Raw genomic sequence first — 19667 nt, 5'->3', positions numbered from 1 at the left:
CACTCACGAGCACACGTGAAATATGCGGAAGTGACACACATGAACCCATTCAGATGTGTCAGATGCTCAGAACCAGTGTTGTTCTTTGGACTGAACCGCATCTCAGGAACAGGCAAAGCGCATTGCCTTCATTCTCTTCAAGCTTCAAATCCCTCCTGTCCGGTTCACAACCACAGAGGGTGCATGAACAACTTCTTCAGAAAAAAGAAGGAACGGAATCTACGCGCCCGCACATCAGCAGCCCTGACTCCTGAACCTTCAAGAGTTACATCCGTGCAACAAGCACACTTTGAGCGAAAATGGGACTGCAACATCGCAGACACCCATGAAGAGCTACAGACATAATCATAGCTTCCGCAGAGTGGTTGCTACGGAAGAGCAAAGCTCACTCCACATCACCGAACGAGGCTACCTCGTTATAAACTCGGTATTGGAGCGTGAAGGAAAGTGGCTCCAGAAAGAACGCAGATACGTGCTCTAAACAAGCACTTATCAAGCAGCAAGTGTCCGAACAGCGGTAACAAGTCTGCCTATGACTTTGTTTACCTGCCAACGGACCGCGGTAACAAGTCTGCTTAGGACTTTGTTTACCTACCAATGGATCGCATGGAATAAACAACGATGGGCATCCCCTTGACTATGACCATGTTTATTTACCCATAGTTTAGATCCACATTGTTCGACCAAACAGGGCCAACAATGACGCAACGAGGTAACCGCAAAGAACGTACGGTTACTTGAGAGCTATCAAGATGAACACGAACACCCCACAAAAAAGGGATGGTCATCTCATCATAGGATGCTGAACATAGAACTTGAGCAAAGTTCTAACACAACATCCAAAACCTTCAAACCCGACCGCAAAGGTTGGTTTAAAAGCTTTTCTTTTCTTCTTCGTGCACCATTCTGGCAAATGGTTCGAAGAAGAAACCACCTCCAAGAGGTTCGAAACATGTGCAAACCTTCGAACCACCTTCCCAGAGGTTGGTTCGAAGTTTGTGCAGCATTACTATGAAGGTCCCTAACAGGCCTTCAACACAACAACAGGTGGCAACCCACCTGATGACATGCAACGGCTGAGAATTTCGCATCAAGCGAAACCCCTTCACCGGTACGGAAGAGGCATAGCCGGATTTTTTACCAGATCACCACCTTGATCTGGCCTAGAATTTTCTCCAGACTGCCAAACTACCTTCCTACACCATAAGTCCAGTGTTCCTCCCACGTGCAACTTGCACAAGGTAGCAACACTAGACTGGGGGGACTTGAAGGGGTATGGTCCCAAAACGACCATTACCCGCATCAAACAAACCCCTACCAGTAAGCAAACCGCACCCATGCGGTCACATCCTTCGAACCCATTCGGTCCGAAGATGAATAGCTTGACCTAAGTACAAAAGAAGATGAACATATCGATGCGGCTGGCACCGCATCATATGACCATTTTCGTCACGACAAGGGAAGCGAGCAAATAGTCTCCACATACGATGATGCGGCCAACACCGCATCTCGCGTGTTTCTTGATCACAAGCAGGAGACGCGGTAACTTCAGGCGTTACCGCATGCAGCGATGCGGCTCGCACCGCACCCTGCATATCCAACAAGTGGACTGACACGCCATGCAAGTGGCTGACACCACGAGGCAAGTGGCACCGGCGACAGTCCCCTGTCAGAGCTATTAAAGCAATGGGCTGACGTGGCGTAACCCCCACGGCCGGCGAGACTGACACACCTGCAACGGTGCAGCTCGTCGTCAGCCCATCCATCAATCTCCTCCTTCACTACTCGGCTATAAATACCGACCCCAAACCAGGTTTGAGGTATCTCTTCACAACTCTCTCACTACTACTATCCTGCTTTGCTTCCCAAGCAAACTACTGATTCTCACGCCGGAGAGTGGTAACAAGGAGCACCCCCCACCCCATCCTCCTTGTTACGAGTCACGGCTTGTTTCCTTGTGCAGGAGATCATCCACCGGTGACCCAGCCAGCGATCTCCGAGAGGAAGGGATTAACCCTTCTTGACGAGACCAGTGTGTTAACCCTGCCCGGTTAACCATTGTTTCATCAACGTTAAAATTTAACAAGGCATACAATAAATAATAAATGTCTTTGGCAATAACTTGATCACTTCAATGCCAATTATCACTTCACCGTACAAGTATTCCATGCATGATTAAACGAAGATCATGCTTATTTTTGTATTTTATGGTTGGTTCAATGTTAATTTGATTATATTGCACCAACTATTTAATGTACCATACTAAAGTAAAGGCAAACATCAAAGTAATAATTCTATGAAAAAAAGTTGTTATACGGATTACACTTGTATTTTCATTAACTTTAAATATAAAACATAACATGATGTGTAGCAAAATTTAAGGATAACGTATTCTTTTGTCATGGAGCTTTTCCTTTTGTATTGAAAGGTCTTTGTCTCTATATCTCCACCCAACATAAACAATTGTAACTTTTTTGTCATTAAATCTTCATAGATTCCACCATGTACATTTGATACACCCCTAGTGGAATATTGATATATAAAGTTATTACTTATATATATAAAGGCTTCTGATTGCGGTAGGTTAATCGTTCTTGACTACTAATAATACTAAAGGGAAGCGGAAATAAATCAACCTTTTTACGAATCCTGGTTGTATAACAAGCTCAACCAAAACTAGGATCACAATGTTCTTGATCATGAAACTTCCGAACGGCTACTTTGTTGTTGCGACCCTACGATTCACGGTGACAGAATTAGTGTAGGATCCGTCGCGTGACGCGTCGAGGATGAATCCGCAGAATGTTGTTTCTTGGTTGCAGGTTGGTCACATTTTCCACCTCTCTTCTTCCCCAATCACCTTATAACTCCATTAAAGCAAAAACCCTACTCACCCACTATATAAACAACCTTCCCACGCCTTCATTTCACTTTTTCAACACTCTAAACTCACCCAAGGCACTCTCAAAATACTCAAACATCAAGATTTAGGGCAGATTCTTGCAAGCTTCAAAAGTGAGCTTCAAACTCATGTTTCTTTCTATTTTTGATGAATTTTTGCTTCAAACTTGTTTGGAACACCTCTAGGAATGTTTCCACAAGTTTGTCATAGTAAACTAAGGCGGAACATCATCATTTTGAGGTCCAAACTTTCTGCTTTGACTTAACTTTTACAAACTGTTCACAAACTTGTTATTTATGTGGTAATCTTGCACCAACCTTGCTTCCAACCAAACCTATAGTTGTAGGGCTTGAGTGTGGTCAATTCCCATAAGTTTAGAGGTTCAAACCACTCCTAAACTTTCTGTTTTAACAAGGTTCCAAGCAACCTACAAGTGTTAAGGTCATCCAAGCTCACCACATTCAATGTGGTGAGACTTGTGATTTGATAATATGTGAACCATGGAAGCCTTGCCTTTCCAACTATGTTCCACTACCTCACTTGCTTGATTTGTTAGCTTAGCTTCATACCAATAAATCTCAAAACAATTTCCAAACAAAGGGACAAGGCTACATCACGTCCCCAAATACTCTCCATGTCTGGGATGCACGCATCTAGCTAGTTTACTTGGTTGGTTTTAGATTTAGTAGTATCATGTTCTTATTTCTACATTCATGACTAACCGAATTCATCAACAAAGTTGGTGAATTTGTACTTTGGTAAATCATATAATGAGGTTTAATGGATGGAAATCATCCTACATCCTTACATGACATACTTGATAATACTTGACTATAGGACTTAAATATATAAATCTATATATCTATACTAAAACACTTATAACCGAACGTTAAACACTAATCAATCCATGGATTGTTGTTAAGAGATACGGTTTTAATATCTTAGATTGAAACATCTCACGTTTGAACTTCCAATAGGCAAAATTGTGCCTATAAAGAACACATAATCATGGTGTCCAAATTTGAGTGTCTGTCAAGATGACCTTTTATGTATTTTCATACTAAAATTAAGCATCTGCATACTCATTCCTAATCCAAAATCCGTTTTACTCATACGCCTCATTTATCCTTGTAGGATAACTAGGCGGTCCTCTACACCTTTAACTCATCAACTCACTTTCGTGGAATTTCTACGCAAACCGTGAGTATACTCGAATCCTCTTTTACGTTTTAACTCACTTTTGGGGTGTAACATGTATAGAATAATCAAGCTCACATAAGCACACAATCAAACTTATGCAATCACTCAATCCATCAAACATGTTATTTTTTATGCTTAGGTTATTCATGCTAGATACTCGAATACTCATACATGCGAACTATTTGTCATTTACTTTGCGCAAGCGTACCTTAACATGTATAGCGCTATAGAATTAGTACACCGCCCGTTGTGGGTCATTGTTAAGTATTCAATTATTCTTTACGGTCTATTCATTGCGATGATAAGATTACGCTAGTGGACACTTTGGCTTGAGTTCTAGTTTTGCATGCTAGTATGATAGTTAACTTAGTATACAATATGTAGGGATGAGCATTTGGTACTGGGTACCGGTACCGAATTTCCCGTATCGATTTTTTTTGTACCGGTACCCACCTTTTGGCATTTTAGGTATCGGTACTGGTTCGGTACGATACCGGGAAAATATTGAATTTTACCTTCAAATACCGGTACCATACCATACGGAATAATTCAGTAGCGGTACCGGTACCCAGTTTTGACGAATTTCGGTACCGGTATTTTTGGTCCCGGTACCACACTCATCCCTACAATATGCCATGTTGGATCTGAGACAACCCTTTTTTACGTATGCTATAACTCGCCAAACTTTCGTTGATTGTATTTTAAATACATGTTGCAGGAAATTGATGATAACATTTGAAGGAAATCTACTTAGGGTGGAATATAAACACATTTATTAATTTATGTTTTGTATTTCCTTGCCGTGTAATTTTGATATGAAAAAGTTGTTGTATTTTATTTTTTCCAACGTTGTACTATGAGTAGAAATGAAATGAAATTTTAGTATTTAAATTATTGTCACAAGTTAGTCTTTATGAAGTCTCGAGCAATCTTGTTTTCGTCTCACTCCGATGTTTCCGCCATCGGTTGGGGTGTGACAATTTAATCATGACTTGTACCCGCCCATGTCATCATAACCCAACGTCACAACGTGACTTACATAACCATACAGTTAATGCCCACCACACCACACGAGTGAAGTATCGACAAATCCCACCGTAGCGGCACATATAAGGGATCACAAATATCATGTGTATGTCATGCTTATGTTATATACATGCGTACAACAGTCATGTCATATTATTACAGTTTAGGACAAACATATTCACATTTGGAAAGCATTCATAAAACTCATCTCTTGCTAGTTGTGTAACAATTGATAACAGTTGCTAGTATGTTCAGGCGCTATCTCAAGGTCCTGACAAAATTTACATAATCCTAAGTCAAGTAACAGTACACCGAACTAGTTAGTATCATGGTTGTATATTGGCTAACGTTGTCTTGTTTAAGCATGTGTGATCAGTCCATGCCTAAGCAAGGGTAGACTACCCAATACCCACCCCTAATAATAACCCTAATACCTAAAAATAACAAAACTAATACTACTAATAATAATAATAATACTAATATTAACTACTAAAAATAAATAATAAATAACTAACCATAAACTTAAACGAGAGTATACCTTAAAACTATCTACGACAATTTGATGTAGAATCGTCCTACTCGAGCTTCTACTCGTGCTCTAAAAACGACTACTAACAACACCCAACCAGGGCTGTTCAAATCGCTCGTCGCTCATAGCTCGCTTGCCGTTCGCTCGGAAAACGCTCGGAATATCGCTCAGTTTGGTTCGGTTTGCAAACAAGCCAAGCATGAGCAAAGGTCCGCTCGGCTCGGTTCGGCTCGAATTAATTTTTATTAGTTTATTACATATATAATTATATATGCACACAATAGTGTCATTTATGTTCATATTTTATACATACCGCTCTATTAGATTTGGACCACTATACTAAAATATACAATTATATTTATCCATACTAGCCTAATCAAACCAATAAAAGATTTAACACCAAATTTAAAACTAAAACTCTAAGTCGTGAAGCGACAATATTTGACATCTTTCTCTCATCAATCGTCTCTCGCTTTCACCATACGCCACAATGCGACAATTGTTCTTTGTTGTATATTCATCGCCTCACCTAGCTCAACCAGAGCCTCAATCTTAGTGTCATCCTCGGACAGTTGGACCTTACTCGTGACACGATAGCGAAGACATTAAAGGAAACATGCTAAATCTATGGTTGTCTAAATTACGCGCTCGAATATGCTTGTTCGGATTTCGCTCGGTTGTAAACGAGTCAAACACGAGCAAAGGTTCGCTCGGTTCGAATCGACTCGTGAACAACCCTACACCCAACAGGGTATCGTATGCTTAAAATTCTCTTATACTAGAGCGTTCACAAGAATAAACTTATACTCTAAAATTTTCATATGTAGTGCTATTCATAGAAAGGAAAGTTGGCTGAGTTTTTGATCTGAGGTTGTTGTGGAATAAATGACATGCCTGTTAGAAATCAGTATCTTTTCTCTATCATTTTCAATTAAATATTACTTTTTAATAGCTTTATCATTATGTTTTCTCTCTCTAACTACTTTCAAAATATATTAAAAAATTATAAGGGGTGAGCAATGTCCTCTTAAATTTACAACCACTTTTCATAAAATAAAACCACCCTCGCATAATTTGGGGTTGGATGCGAATGCTCATACGGTTCGTTCTGTTGTTTAGAATTATATTATTTTATTATTATAATTAATTCAGTTTTTTCACTCGTTTTTCTCGTATAACTTTTAAAATATAACATTTTATAAAACGGCGAATATGTCATTAGAATGAACATATTTTTATCTACGTTTCGACCTAAGTTTCGTTAAAAACGGAGAATGGTCAAGTATAATATTTTATTATCATTAAACAGTCTCTTATAACCCTAAATATCGTCTAGACATCTCACACGTTACTTACTCGTTTGATAATGCATGAAATAAAAATTTTATATATTTTTATCGTGTCTACAAAACGAGGTGTTACATTACTCTACAAATATACTCTACAAAAATTACAGATTTACTCTATTAGTCTAAAAGTATGAATTTCTTTTTAGATTGTGAGACTAAAATTGTAGAGTAGTCATAATTATGTTAAAAAATTAGAGAATTACTCAACTTGTGTAAAATTACAAGTTTTTAATTTGTTTTGAAACTAAAATACGTAATTAATAAAATGAGAAAAAAAAGTTAAAAAAAATCCTTTTCATTTCTCACATGAAACAAAACAGAAGTTAACTATTTTTACCATTGAAATTATGGAGGTAATGATCGAACTCAATGGATTGTGAAAGGCCCAATAGCCCGCTAACCTGAACCGACCCGTCAACCCGGTACCCCTGACCCGCTCATCTCTGTGTTTATACCCCCATGAAATCTACCTGATTTATGAAGCCGCACCGCCGCCGGCCCGCCGAGCACTCGTCCATAGCCACCAGAAAATCGAATCAACCAATTACGAGCACGGTATCTTCTTTTTGAATCTCATACGTCACATACATATAACGTTTGAAATAATTGGGTTTTTATGATTTTTGAATACCGAATCTTGGCTAATTTGGATTTTTAATCTTAGCGAGTCGTTTAGCATAAAAATACAGTTTTTAGGGATTTTAGACATGTTTTAGGCGGCTTTTTTTAGGCTAGTTTAAGTTGTTTTTGGTTGTTTCCATTTAGTGTTCTTATAATTGTTTCAAACATGTTTAAACCCAATGTTTTAAAAACCGGCCAGTTATACCGGTATTTCCGTTTTCGGATTTAAATCCGGTCCGAAACACCCCGGTAAGTAGGAGAAACGGCTACCGCCGGTAAAATCCGGTATACCGGTTTGAACGGTTTTACCGGTGCCGGCTCAGGTCTGTTTTTGGGTTAGGATTTTACTTTTTATCGGCCCATCTTAATGTTTACTCTCAACTTTAACCTAACGACTTTTAATATTTTATCTCCTTCGATCAAAATTTACATCAATCCATCATTCGTGACTTGTTCCTGACTTCCATCACTCCATCATTTGTTCGAGATTTACATCTACATCCAATTTTGGATTATTTTTTGAGTTGATGTTGTAATTTATGGAATTATACAGTTAACTAGTAAACCCGGTTGAACCGTCCGATACAACCCGGTTCAACCGGTGAAACCATTTTTGTGCGTAATCCGGTATGATTAAAAACCGGATTTTAAAACATTGTTTAAACCTGTTCAAGCGATTTTTGACTGGAATTTCGCTGGAATTTGGCCTGAAAAGTGGGCTTAGGCGCACGTCTGGGTGAGCCTTGACAACGGAGGTTTTAATAAGCCCATACCCTTGGTGCGACGCACGTTTTTAAAACCAAGGTTATAGTAACTATGATTATATTTGATCCATTTTATATAAACACGATAAATCTTCATAGCATGTACCATTTATCAGAGTCTTGATCAGTAATTCACCTTTTTATACAATTTGTTTGTGTTTTTACTTGTTATCTTTTAACTGTTAAGTATACTTTTATTGACAAACACATGCCTATGCTCACCTCTAATTGTCAGTCAGATTAAAAATGGATAAGAGAAAGCAAGGAAACAATAAGGAAGAAACTTCAACATACATGGATATGAAATCCACCAGGATGGAACTGAAATCGATATCGAAAGATATCGAGTATATGGGTAACAATTTCATTTCTTTGTGTCTGATGATATCTTTGCTAAAAGTTATGTTTATTGATTATTATCATTTGATTTTATTTGTATATGTATATCTAGGCCCCTCTCATATGACATGGAGGCAGAAAAAGGCTTTGGAAAAAAAGAAAGTAGTTTCTCTTGGTGGGAAGGTGAGATTTCTATATAAGCAAGTAGGGGGGTAATGAGCGGAGCCGCTTGTTAGCTAGTCGAGATAGGCTCACTCAAACCTTATATCGAATCGAGCTTAAACGAGACCGAGCGTAAAAATAAGCTTGTTTAATAGATGAGCCCGAACTTCGTTTAAAAGTGATTACATAATATATAGTTATATATGTATTCTAAGAAAATGGTTAATTAATAAAGGGAAATTGGATTTTAATAATCCCACATAGAGGTGGTCGGCCAATATTGGACCCACTTGTGAATATTGCCACTAGCAATCCCACCTTTTAAACATTTTTTTTTTCTCATTGCACCCCGGTTAAAATAACTTAACGTTGTTAAGTTTTTTTCCGAATTTCAAACTGATGTTTTAGGGCTTTTTTATCAGAACGAGGATACCAGTCGATTTATGTAAAATTTACCTCGAAATGGTGCTCCAAACGACGGAAACTGTGCCTCAATTAAGGTGTTTAAACTTCCAATTAAAAAAAATCAAGCCGTTTGGAGCATTGTTTCAAGGTAAGTCTTACATCAATCGATTTCGTATCCTCGTTCTGATTAAAAGCCCTAAAACGTCAGTTCGAAATTCGGAAAAAAAAACTTAACGGAACGTCAGTTCGAAATTCGGAAAAAAACTTAACTCCGTTAAGTTTTTTAACAGAGGTGTAGTGAGAAAAAAAATTATTTAAAAGATAGGACTGCCAGTGGCAATATTCAAAAGTGGGTCCAATATTGACCAACCACCTTTAAGTGAGATTATTATCAAAATTCAATTTCTCATTAATAAAAAGTGAGCCGAGCTCGAGTGTTGGATTTAGAGCTTGAAACAGCTGAGCTTGTTTACACCCTTGACTTAACGAGAGTGTGTGTGTGCGTGTTTTTTTTTTTTTTTTTTTTTTTTAAATGGAAACCAAATTATGCAATGAAATATATTTAATTTTTTTGATTATTCTAATGTCATAGCCTCCCAAGAAGCAAAGGCTGCCTTTAAGCGTAGCGCGAGTAGCAATGAAAAATCAGAAAGAAAGGGATCAAAAGATGTTACAAGAGGTTATTTAGTTTCTTATGCAACACTCATCAGTTTTTTAATAGATTAAAACCTTTATATACAGCATAACTGATATTGTCAACATTGTTTTTTTTTAAATAACAGAATATCTTACTTGGACTTGTTGGAGGGAAGCGTGGAAACCGTAGCAAACGGACGTCAGTCTCACGTAAACCCGAGGACAGAACACTGATGTCAAGTGCTGGGCGTTTTAGAAATGGTGTACTCGATGTTAAAGATTTGTTGAAATCTAATGCGTCTGCTAGTGACCGTGGTGGCTCAAGAAGTTATGGATTTGGTGGTGGTGGTTCTAGCAGCGACGGGTTTGGTGGTGGTTATGGGTTGGGTAAAGGCGGCAAGAAAGGTGGCAAAAAGAACCATGGAAAGAAAAGCAGTCGTCGGAAAGGACATTAGAATATAGGATGTATGGATAGTTTATAGGAATCTATAAGCTTCACAAGTTTGGAAATGAGGGTCAAATGGAAATGTAGTATTTTTTAGAGTGAGCAATTATATGTTTATAATCTTTGTTCATGTGTTTTGTTGCATACAAGGTCAGGGGCGGACCTACCTTAGGGGAAGGGGTAGCCTCCGCTACCGCTTGATGCTTCGGCGGTAGTGTAAATTTTGGAAAAATTTGACGTTTTTTCGATTTTGTTACTGTTTTTTATAAAACGTTACCGCTACGAAGATTTTCTAGATCCGCCACTGTACAAGGTGTTTGATGATATTTCTGAAAGAGTATACACTCAAGGATGCTAAATGGGTTGTGTTCATGGGTTAATCTCGACACAAACCTGAACACTTGGTTACAGTTTTTTTTTTTCGAAAATATTCGCAAACCTATTTACAATCATTGATTAAGGTCTACATTTGATCGTGATTTCAGTTGTTTACATTGACTGGCGGAAGCCACTAAACGGGTCATGTAGATGAGGGGAATGAAGTGGCAACGGTTGTATTGGTTCGCGAGTGTTAGAATACCAAGGACACAGATTTCATAATCTATTGATAGAGGAGAGTTGTCCTAGTATAATGCACATTAGTTGATTGTAAGGTCGACAGTGGCGGACTTATAGTACAAATAGGGGTAGCACGGGCTACCCCTCAACACCGTCTCCGTAGTGTAAAAATACCCCTTAACTCCATTTCCGTTGTGTAAAAATACCTCTGAACTCGGGCTAGTTCCGCCACTGAAGGTCGAATCGGATTTTATTCGTAGCGTTGCACATGTTGAAGCCGAATCACCCCACACCATTGTAGAACTTAATCTATGGTTGTTTTTTTTTTTTTTTGAACGGCAAATTTGGATCACTGACGGACCACTAGAGTATCATCGTGTCACCAGCAGAACCACCCGATCATATCCATCTCCACTAGGCAATAATGCCTATACACCAATTCAGGAGGAAACCCAATAAATCTGGGAAAAACCCCCTTTGTAGGAATCGAACCCATGACCTAATGGTCATAAGCCTTATCACACCACCAAGATACCACTAGGCTATAATGCCATGGGTAATCTATGGTTGTAAATAGCTTAATCCGCGATGTACATACTTAGGTAGTATTAAATTCACAGAATGAAGTGAATTCTTTATGTGCAAAAAAAATTATACTAAAATAAAATAAATAAAACTAAAAAATATAAACGGTCGGTTCACCTCCTTCTTTCTTGATACAAGATAGCTGTGTCATAAGATTCCGTCAATACCCAACAAACAAAAAGATTACATAAATCATAGGTTATGCCGGGTAGATGAGTTCCAAGAAGGAAAAAAGTTCATATATTTATCACAACTAATTGTGTCACACATACACATGAATTATGAATATATGATACACAAAAAAATAAGGCAAATTGGAAATAAATAATCCCGCCTAACTCAATTTGGCCGATAATAATCGTAAGTCAGTTATTGGCTGATAATAATCCGAACTGGTCAATTTTTTTTTTTTTTTTTTTTTTTGTAAAATAGTCCGTCGTTAAAATAGTTTAACGGAGTTCAGTTTTTTTTCCAAATTACAAACCAATGTTTTAGGGCTTTTGATCAGAACGAGGATACGAGTCGATTGATGTAAAACTTACCTCGAAATACTGCCCCAACCCACGAAAACAGTGCTTCAATTCGGGTGTTTAAACTTCCAATTAACGAAAATCAAGCCATTTCGAGCACAATTTCGAGGTAAGTTTTACATCAATCGACTCGTATCCTCGTTCTGATCAAAAGTCCTAAAACATTGGTTTGTAATTCAGAAAAAAACTTAATTCCGTTAAGCTATTTTAACGGCGGACTATTTTACAAAAAAATGACTAGTTCGGATTATTATCGGCCAATAACTGATTTGAGATTATTATCGGCCAAATTAAGTTTGGTGGGATTATTTATTTCCAATTTACCAAAAAAATAAAAGTATATAATAAAGTAAGGCTATATTGTGTTTATCGTAGCTTATTTGATTGAAAACATTACTTCAATAAAAATGCTATGTATATCTATAGTAAAAAAGTTATTTTTATTGCATAATAAACCAAATAAATATATTGGATACAAAGTTTTAGAGTTAATTGCCAGGATGGTCCCTGTGGTTTCACGTTTAGTACCCACCTTTTGAAAATAGCAGGTATGCTCCCTGTGGTTTGTCATTTTGTTACTCGGATAGTCCCCCAACATTTACTCTGGGACTATACGAGTAACAAAATGACAAACCATAGGGAGCATACATGCAATTTCCAAACTAACTGACATCTACTCAGGGACTATCCAAGTAACAAAATAACAAACCATAGGGAGTATACCTGCTATTTTCAAAAGGTGAGGACTAAACGTGAAACCACAAGGACCATCCGGGCAATTAACTCCAAAGTTTTATTACATTTTATTTTAATAAACCAAATAAATATAGAAAATAAGTATTTATTCAATCATTTGTCCTCATTCAATTATTTGTCCTCTTTATGATTGGTAGATGTGCCACCTAACCCATTAAACGTTGAAAAATTGAAATAACTTAATGATTAAGGACAACCCTTATATATTCAAACATTTCTCCAACAAGCCACAACCACAAAGTTCAAGATATCACAAAAGAAAAATGACTAAACCAACACCACCATCAAGCCACCACAACACCCCACCACCAGCCCACCACACACCACCACCACCCGTCGTTCACCACCCGTCTCCACCGGTGGTTCACACCCCTCCACCTCCCGTGGTCCACCACCCAGCACCACATGATAAACACCACCACTAATTATGAGATCTAGCAAGTAACACCATATGTGTTGTATAAGTCTTTTATCTATATGATTTGATCACATATGTTGTAATTTTCTTTTGTTACTTTTGGTATCAATAATTGTGGTGTTATGTAAGATCTTATGATATATGATGTGTTGTAACATGTATTAACTAATTGTGTACGTGTGTGTATTCATGCTTTATTAATGAAGTTATTATTGTTATGATTATGTTTGTGAAACATGTGATCTAAACTAGTTTCATATGGTTGGTGATCCAACAATGAACTTTTTTGTTTATGATCGGGTCAACAAACCAAACCGATGATCCAACAATGGGTTTCTATACGATCGGGCTTTTCAAGGTTATATATATGTTTTGGATATCAATTGATTGTGTGATTTGAAATGAACTGTCTGGTGAAAAAACATGATCTAATGTTAAAGCATGTTAGATAAAATTTATTTTTTTTCGATTTTTTTTGGGATAGAGGTCAGTAAAAACATGGTTTAAATTTTTTTTCAAAGATTTACATTTCTTCTTCACAATCCTTTATCTTTTGTGAGGTGTGTTTTGTTTCAAATCCATCTGTTTTATTCTACTTATTGAACATTTATAAAGAAAATAAGTGTAAACATTTAAATTAAAAAAATATACAAAATCAAACAAAACAAACCGATATTAAAGAATAATAATTTATAAAGTTGTTAACCATGATTAATCATTTAAAACAAGTTCAGAAATTCTAGACTAAGGATGTAAATGAGTCGAGTTGTTCATGAACACTACAATAAAGAAAGCTTCCAATGATATATACAACCGTCGCATCTCCTCAGTGAAAGAGTGAAAGAAGGTTTCGTTTGAAAAAAATGACGTGGGTTTAGAATTTACTAATGAGTTACCAAGACATCATGACCAACCGATGCTATCATCGACACATTGCCAAAGAAACTTGCTAGCAGTTTACATGGCTAATATCACCGAGGAGTCACACATGAATGCTTTAGGAGGGACTATCGACAAAAGCAAAATCAGCGTATTAGTGACGGGTTATCCATTAGTGTTTCTTGTAAATTGAAGTAACAAATTACAAATAGTATAAAATCAACACTGTAAATAAACAATCTCTCATTACACTTAGATTATTTAGTTATACAATAACAAACTATCTAGCTAAGTAGGGTGAGGGTCGTTAGGTGGTGATGGTCCTGAAGGATGTTAACGAAGTGTATATTTTTGACAGATCACCAACGGATAAAAGCCACTGCAACGTTGTTCGTTGAATGTTCAAAGATATCTCATATATGTGCATGAAGTACACCAAAATGTTGGCGCGAGGACATTTCTTCTAAGTCGTGCATTGTGTTAAGAGTCATTGATAATATCCTCCATTCACTCGGAAGACTCTTCAAAAACTTCACATTCACTTATTCATGGGTCTTTACAATTGTGTTTCTCTTTAGCTTGTTGACTAGAAGGCAAAAATGTTCATATGTAGCACTTAGTTACTATCCCACGGTTGCCTTGAATGATTCATATTATCATCACTTTCTTACTTGTTTTGACTTTTCTTTCAAGTAGATTTGCAATTTCTTATATTTTGGATATTTTTTAATATTAGAAGTATTAGATCATTTTGATTGTGGGCACTAACACCCCCTTACTAGCTTTGACGAAGATTGGTTGATCTCTTCACAAAATATAGATATACAAATCATTATTTTCTAAAACACTTCGAGGGATTAAGCCCAATTTTGTTAGCGTCGTTGGCTTGGTTAGGGTAGAGGAGGGCGCACCTCAGGTATGCATGCGAGGGTTGATACCTGTTTAGGGTACACCACCGTCACACCCTTGGGTAAGGCAGGTGGGTATGGTTGTTGAGTAGAGAAGCCACGTATGGGTGAGTTTTTTTGACCATTGAACGGTCAAATTACCGCTACCAACATAAAAAAATATCTATATACTATATATAATGCATATCCGAAGGGCAGAAATGGTCATTTGCCACCTTTTTAACATTTACAAGCTATTAAAGCATATTTTACAACTCTTTGTGCACTCAACTTCAACTTCAAAGGGTAGTACACCAATTTTGGTCGGCCAAATGTTATTCCAATTTTTTCACTTCCCGCTCATCCCCACTTCCCCATACATCATTCTTTCTTTTCATTTGAAAACCTTTCAAAATTCAAATCAGCGCTTTTCATCCCAAAACTCTCATTATCCTTCTCATTTGCAAGAGAGAACTAGAGAAAAAAGAAGAGTTAGGGCATGTTTGGCTAAGCTTTTTGTAACAACTTATTAACTTATTGGCTTTTTGAAAAGTCACAAGCTCTAAAATGGTGTTTGGCAATGAGAGTGTATGTGAGTGGGAAAAGTGACTTTTCCAAGAAGTCACTTCATATTCATACTGACTTTTCAAAAAGCCAATAAGTAAACAAACACTTTTCAAAAAGCTTAGCCAAACATGCCCTTAGAGAGAGAACCCAATTGGCGGCTAGGGTTTATGTTATCTTCTCAGACAGACAAGCTGCTTCTTGTGTGGAGACTCGATGAACATGGGTGGCCCGACATCAACAACATGCGGCGACTAGGGTTCCGATATAGGCTTAGATGTAGTGAAAGAAACCGTCTCAACTGAAGGATCAAGCACACGGTTTTTAGGGGGTGTTTGGCCTAGCTTTTTTAACAAAGCTTATAGCTTTTTTTAGCTTTTTTTACAAAATAAGCTTAATTTGATGTTTGGTTTAGCTTTTTAAGCTTATGCTTATTAGCTTATATAAGCTAATTTGAATAAGCTTATGTGATGATTGTTTTTTAGCTTATTTGAAGAAACCTTCTTTGTGTAAGGGTAAATGATATAAATAAGCTATAAGTTAATTCAAACACATTAAAAAGAGCTTATCAAATGATAAAAAATAAGCTATAAGCTAGTTTAAAATATAAGCATAAGCCAAAAAATAAAAAGTAGGCCAAACACCCCCTTATTACTCGATTGTGAGTAAGTTTTTCAAATTACATGTGGTTTATTTTCAATAGTATAACAAATTTTGCTTTTTTACACTATAGATCATTTAGGAAAAATAACATCCGAGTTTCATGTTAAATCTGGTGGTTGTGGTGGTGTTGCTTTTTGATTGTTCGGTTTTTTATGGTCTACAATGGTTAGGTAATTTCTTGAGCTTTTGATTTTACAGTAACTTCCCCTTATTTTGTAGACTCATTTGTTGTGATTATTGTTTGATTCTTGTGTTTCCTGTACTATTATTTCCACTTGTAGTGAAATGTTTGGTAAAAGTGGTTAATTAATAGAAATCCGAGATCCATTGATAGATGTCGCAGGCAAGTTCCGATTTCGGTGGTCTCTCATGGCAGCGATGGTGGTGTTGTGTGTTTCTCACCTTCATCTGTCGACCATCTTAGTTTTTGTTCAATTAGGTTTCTCACCTTTTATGATTTTTTGTGGTGTTTCTATGCATGTGGATGTTAGTACTATGCCGATCTCTGCATGGAATATTTGAACTTCTTAATTTTTAACATCGAATCTGGGTTTGCCTTTTTTAGCGTTGCTGTAAGTGGGTTGCAATTGTTAATGATATTTCGATGTGTCTTTTAATGCATGCCTGAGGATCTTCGGAGGCCGTTTGGACACTTTGGTCCTTTAAAGGACAATTACTTGCCAAGGGATTATTATAGCGGGTAAGCTGGTGGTTGTAGCCTTAATTTCTATAATTTTAGTTATATCGTCAGTTGTTTTTGCCGAGGAAAATCGAAAGAAACCAACTGATATGAGAATGAGAGGGCGGAGGTAAGTTATTGATTTGGCGAAATTTAGATAATGGGTCAAAAGGGTTTCAGGTTGAAGTAAGTTTTTTTTTTGGTAACGGGTCAGGTTGGTTTGACAGGTTAACATATTTTTCATTTTATATAAATAGTTAATGAGTGCTATATGGTTTTGATTTTTGTAACTGTTATTACTATAATTAAGTACTTAATTAGAATTGAACTTTGGTAGAATTCTCAACCTTTTGACCAGACTGACCTATTCGTAAGTTGGTCGAAATTGCTTTTATTTTTGTTTGTTTGTCTGCAGTTAATGTGGTAAAATATCGGATATCGGCGAAGGACCGATTTGACAGATATTTGAGATATAAGTTATCTTGGTGAGATCTCGGTAATTTTAATATTATGCAGAATTTACATATATAGCAATTTAACACTAACGATAGCAAGTATGAACTGATTAAGACATAAAACACTAGCATTAAACACTAATAATTAACTATTAAGACTTAAAACACTAATAGCAGCAATAAGAAGAAAGACAAATGGTAGAACTAAAAAGATAGGTACTGATATTGGTGATATATCGGTTATATAAGTTAAATATCTTATATCGGTCAATATCACCGATAATATCAGTACCAATATTCTGATCGATATTTGACACCGATATTTTACATGGGGATCGATAACCGATATATCACCGACGATATTAACTGCATAGGTTTATGCATTCATGAATTTTTGTATATATTGGTAGAAAGCCATTAATATATGCTAATTCACTAAAAAATTGACACGCTTAATGTTGTTGCAGAGGTGGTGGCAGATATAATGACCGCAGACGATCACGACCACGTCGCTACCCTCGTTCACCTTGTTGCTACTTGCGCTCTCCGCCTCCTCGACATGGCAGATCGCGTTCCCGCAGCCGTGAGTACTCGCCTGCTCCCAAGAGAAAGCATCACTTGAGGTAGGCGTTCAATTCTCTTCTATCAGTCCTTGTGGCTCTAAAAAAAACATATGATTTATTTGTTATCCATATTTATGAATTGTTTAGGTCTATTTCACCTCGCGGAAAAAGGTACAGTTGAGATAGGTCATATTCACCCTCGCCAGCGAGAGAGGGTTCTCCACCTTACCACGGTGGGTCCAGGAGTCGTAGTCAAAGTCCTGTTAAGGACAGGTCTCCTCCACCCTATAATGGCTCAAGGAGTCCAAGCCCGGGTCCCGAAAGAGCGAGATTGCCGCCAACGAGCCAAAGCCCAAGCAGAAGCCAAAGTCGAAGCCCTGATCTACGCGACCGAGGATAGGGTTTCATGATAAAGGAAGAGCGGTGATTGGCAGTGGTGTTGAGCTCCAGTAACAGCGGAAACCTCATGCAAGTATGGTTCTACCCTAGATCCTGATATTGTGCTGTGTTTGATCTTACTAAAAGTCTTCAATTATTTATTATGGTGATAACATAAACCCTTTAGTTTCTTTCATATGTTCTGTTTGAACTGTTTAAAAATTTGAGGACGATCCTTCTTCTCCGGAGGATATCTGTAAAGATTTGTGTTCTTGATGAACTGATTTGTGGGTATAATCTATGCTCTTTTGTCCTTTTAGGTGCAGCATTGTATGGACCCAATAAAAAACCGAACATAGTGTTTTTGGTGCTTTAGGGTGTTTGTTTCGCTTTTCGTGTTTATCAGGTAATTTCTATCTCTAGGCATAAAAAAAGGGGCGGGTCATGCAAGTTTAGTTGCGGTTCACATTAGGTTTCGGTCAGAAGTGAGCTGTTTTTTTTTTTTTTTTTCATAATTATAACTTCTTAAGTGGGTTGAATGGGTCAAAAGTGACCTGCAGTGTGGGTCAGATAATCAGATTCACAAAATTGTTTTAAAAGCTATCTTTTTTTCTATCTGGTTAATGATGATTATTGTGATTTTTAGCTATATATAATCAGTTTTTAATATTTGCTCTAACAGATGATGATATCAGACGAAGAAGCCTGACCTCGAGGATTGACGTTAAAATTTTCCTGATGGGTACATATCAAAACACCGTCCAGGTTAGTACATTACGGGTCAAGTTTGGATCTCGACTCATAAGTCACATGTTGGAAAGAAAAAAGATGGGGTCAAGTTTCAAAGATACAACTTTGTTGACCATTTGGGGTCAAAATCTGGCAAAAAAAAAAAACTGGTTTGTTCCAGAAAGATGATACTGGCGCAATGGGGTATCGTCTCTTCGCTATTAGAACCGAGTTGACTAACAGCGCCAAGCCGCCACGCAGCTATGACTTCGAAGTGTTAACAATCGGCGTCAGTAGTGGCGGCGTAAGAGCTTCTCGTTTTACCGCCAATTTTGGGGCTTTAGTTGCTGTTTCGAGCTTCCGTTTGCTACTATATCTTCTGAGACTATCGCAAATGTAGGCGTAGGCGGAACATAAGTTTCTAATTTTATTGTTTTATTTTTTAAATTAGTTATAGTTGGTGTTGTTACAATAACAGGGGTCTTGATACTAGATTTTATTAGGTTTATGATGCTTAAAAAGTATTGTAATCGAGTTACTATGATATTTATTGTGTTCCTATCAACGAGTTAAGACTATGTTGGTGATTACTTTGTACACGGAACATTAAACGGGCTTGTTGGAAATGACCCACTTATAGACAAT

General features: G+C 37.2%; 1 protein-coding gene and 1 long non-coding RNA gene across 6 annotated transcripts; both read left to right on the top strand.

Annotated features, from left to right (window-relative positions):
- Positions 1-7271: 7271 nt before the first annotated feature.
- On the top strand, positions 7272-10830 carry LOC110886693. Of its 2 annotated transcripts, none has more exons than XM_035978812.1 (6): positions 7272-7561; positions 8627-8746; positions 8843-8913; positions 9890-9976; positions 10080-10528; positions 10692-10830. In XM_035978812.1, exons 2-5 carry the CDS (start codon positions 8638-8640, stop codon positions 10386-10388), a joined length of 576 nt encoding a protein of 191 aa, XP_035834705.1. In that variant the 5' UTR covers positions 7272-7561; positions 8627-8637; the 3' UTR covers positions 10389-10528; positions 10692-10830. The 2 variants fall into 2 exon arrangements, with proteins under 2 accessions (XP_035834705.1, XP_035834706.1); XM_035978813.1 differs by having other exon boundaries at positions 7353-7561; positions 8631-8746.
- Positions 10831-16277: 5447 nt separating this feature from the next.
- Positions 16278-19612, top strand: LOC110886694. 4 transcript variants are annotated; one of them, XR_002562920.2, is made up of 6 exons: positions 16278-16918; positions 17313-17382; positions 17820-17975; positions 18063-18387; positions 18614-18699; positions 18976-19612. It is a non-coding gene; the product is annotated as an uncharacterized LOC110886694 (long non-coding RNA). The 4 variants fall into 4 exon arrangements; XR_002562921.2 differs by having other exon boundaries at positions 16285-16388; positions 16784-17382; XR_002562919.2 differs by having other exon boundaries at positions 16281-17382.
- The last annotated feature ends 55 nt before the right edge of the window (positions 19613-19667 follow it).

The sequence above is a fragment of the Helianthus annuus genome, chromosome 10, assembly GCF_002127325.2.
Source record: "Helianthus annuus cultivar XRQ/B chromosome 10, HanXRQr2.0-SUNRISE, whole genome shotgun sequence".
Taxonomy (NCBI): Eukaryota; Viridiplantae; Streptophyta; class Magnoliopsida; order Asterales; family Asteraceae; genus Helianthus; species Helianthus annuus.
This window is presented reverse-complemented; position numbering and strand designations above follow the sequence as displayed.

Coding starts and splice junctions, on each gene's coding strand:
- LOC110886693 (XM_035978812.1), top strand. CDS start 8,638: ATGGATAAGAGAAAGCAAGGAAACAATAAGGAAGAAACTTCAACATAC. Junction 8,747..8,842: donor GAAAGATATCGAGTATATGG/GTAACAATTTCA, acceptor ATGTATATCTAG/GCCCCTCTCATATGACATGG. Junction 9,977..10,079: donor ATCAAAAGATGTTACAAGAG/GTTATTTAGTTT, acceptor TTTAAATAACAG/AATATCTTACTTGGACTTGT.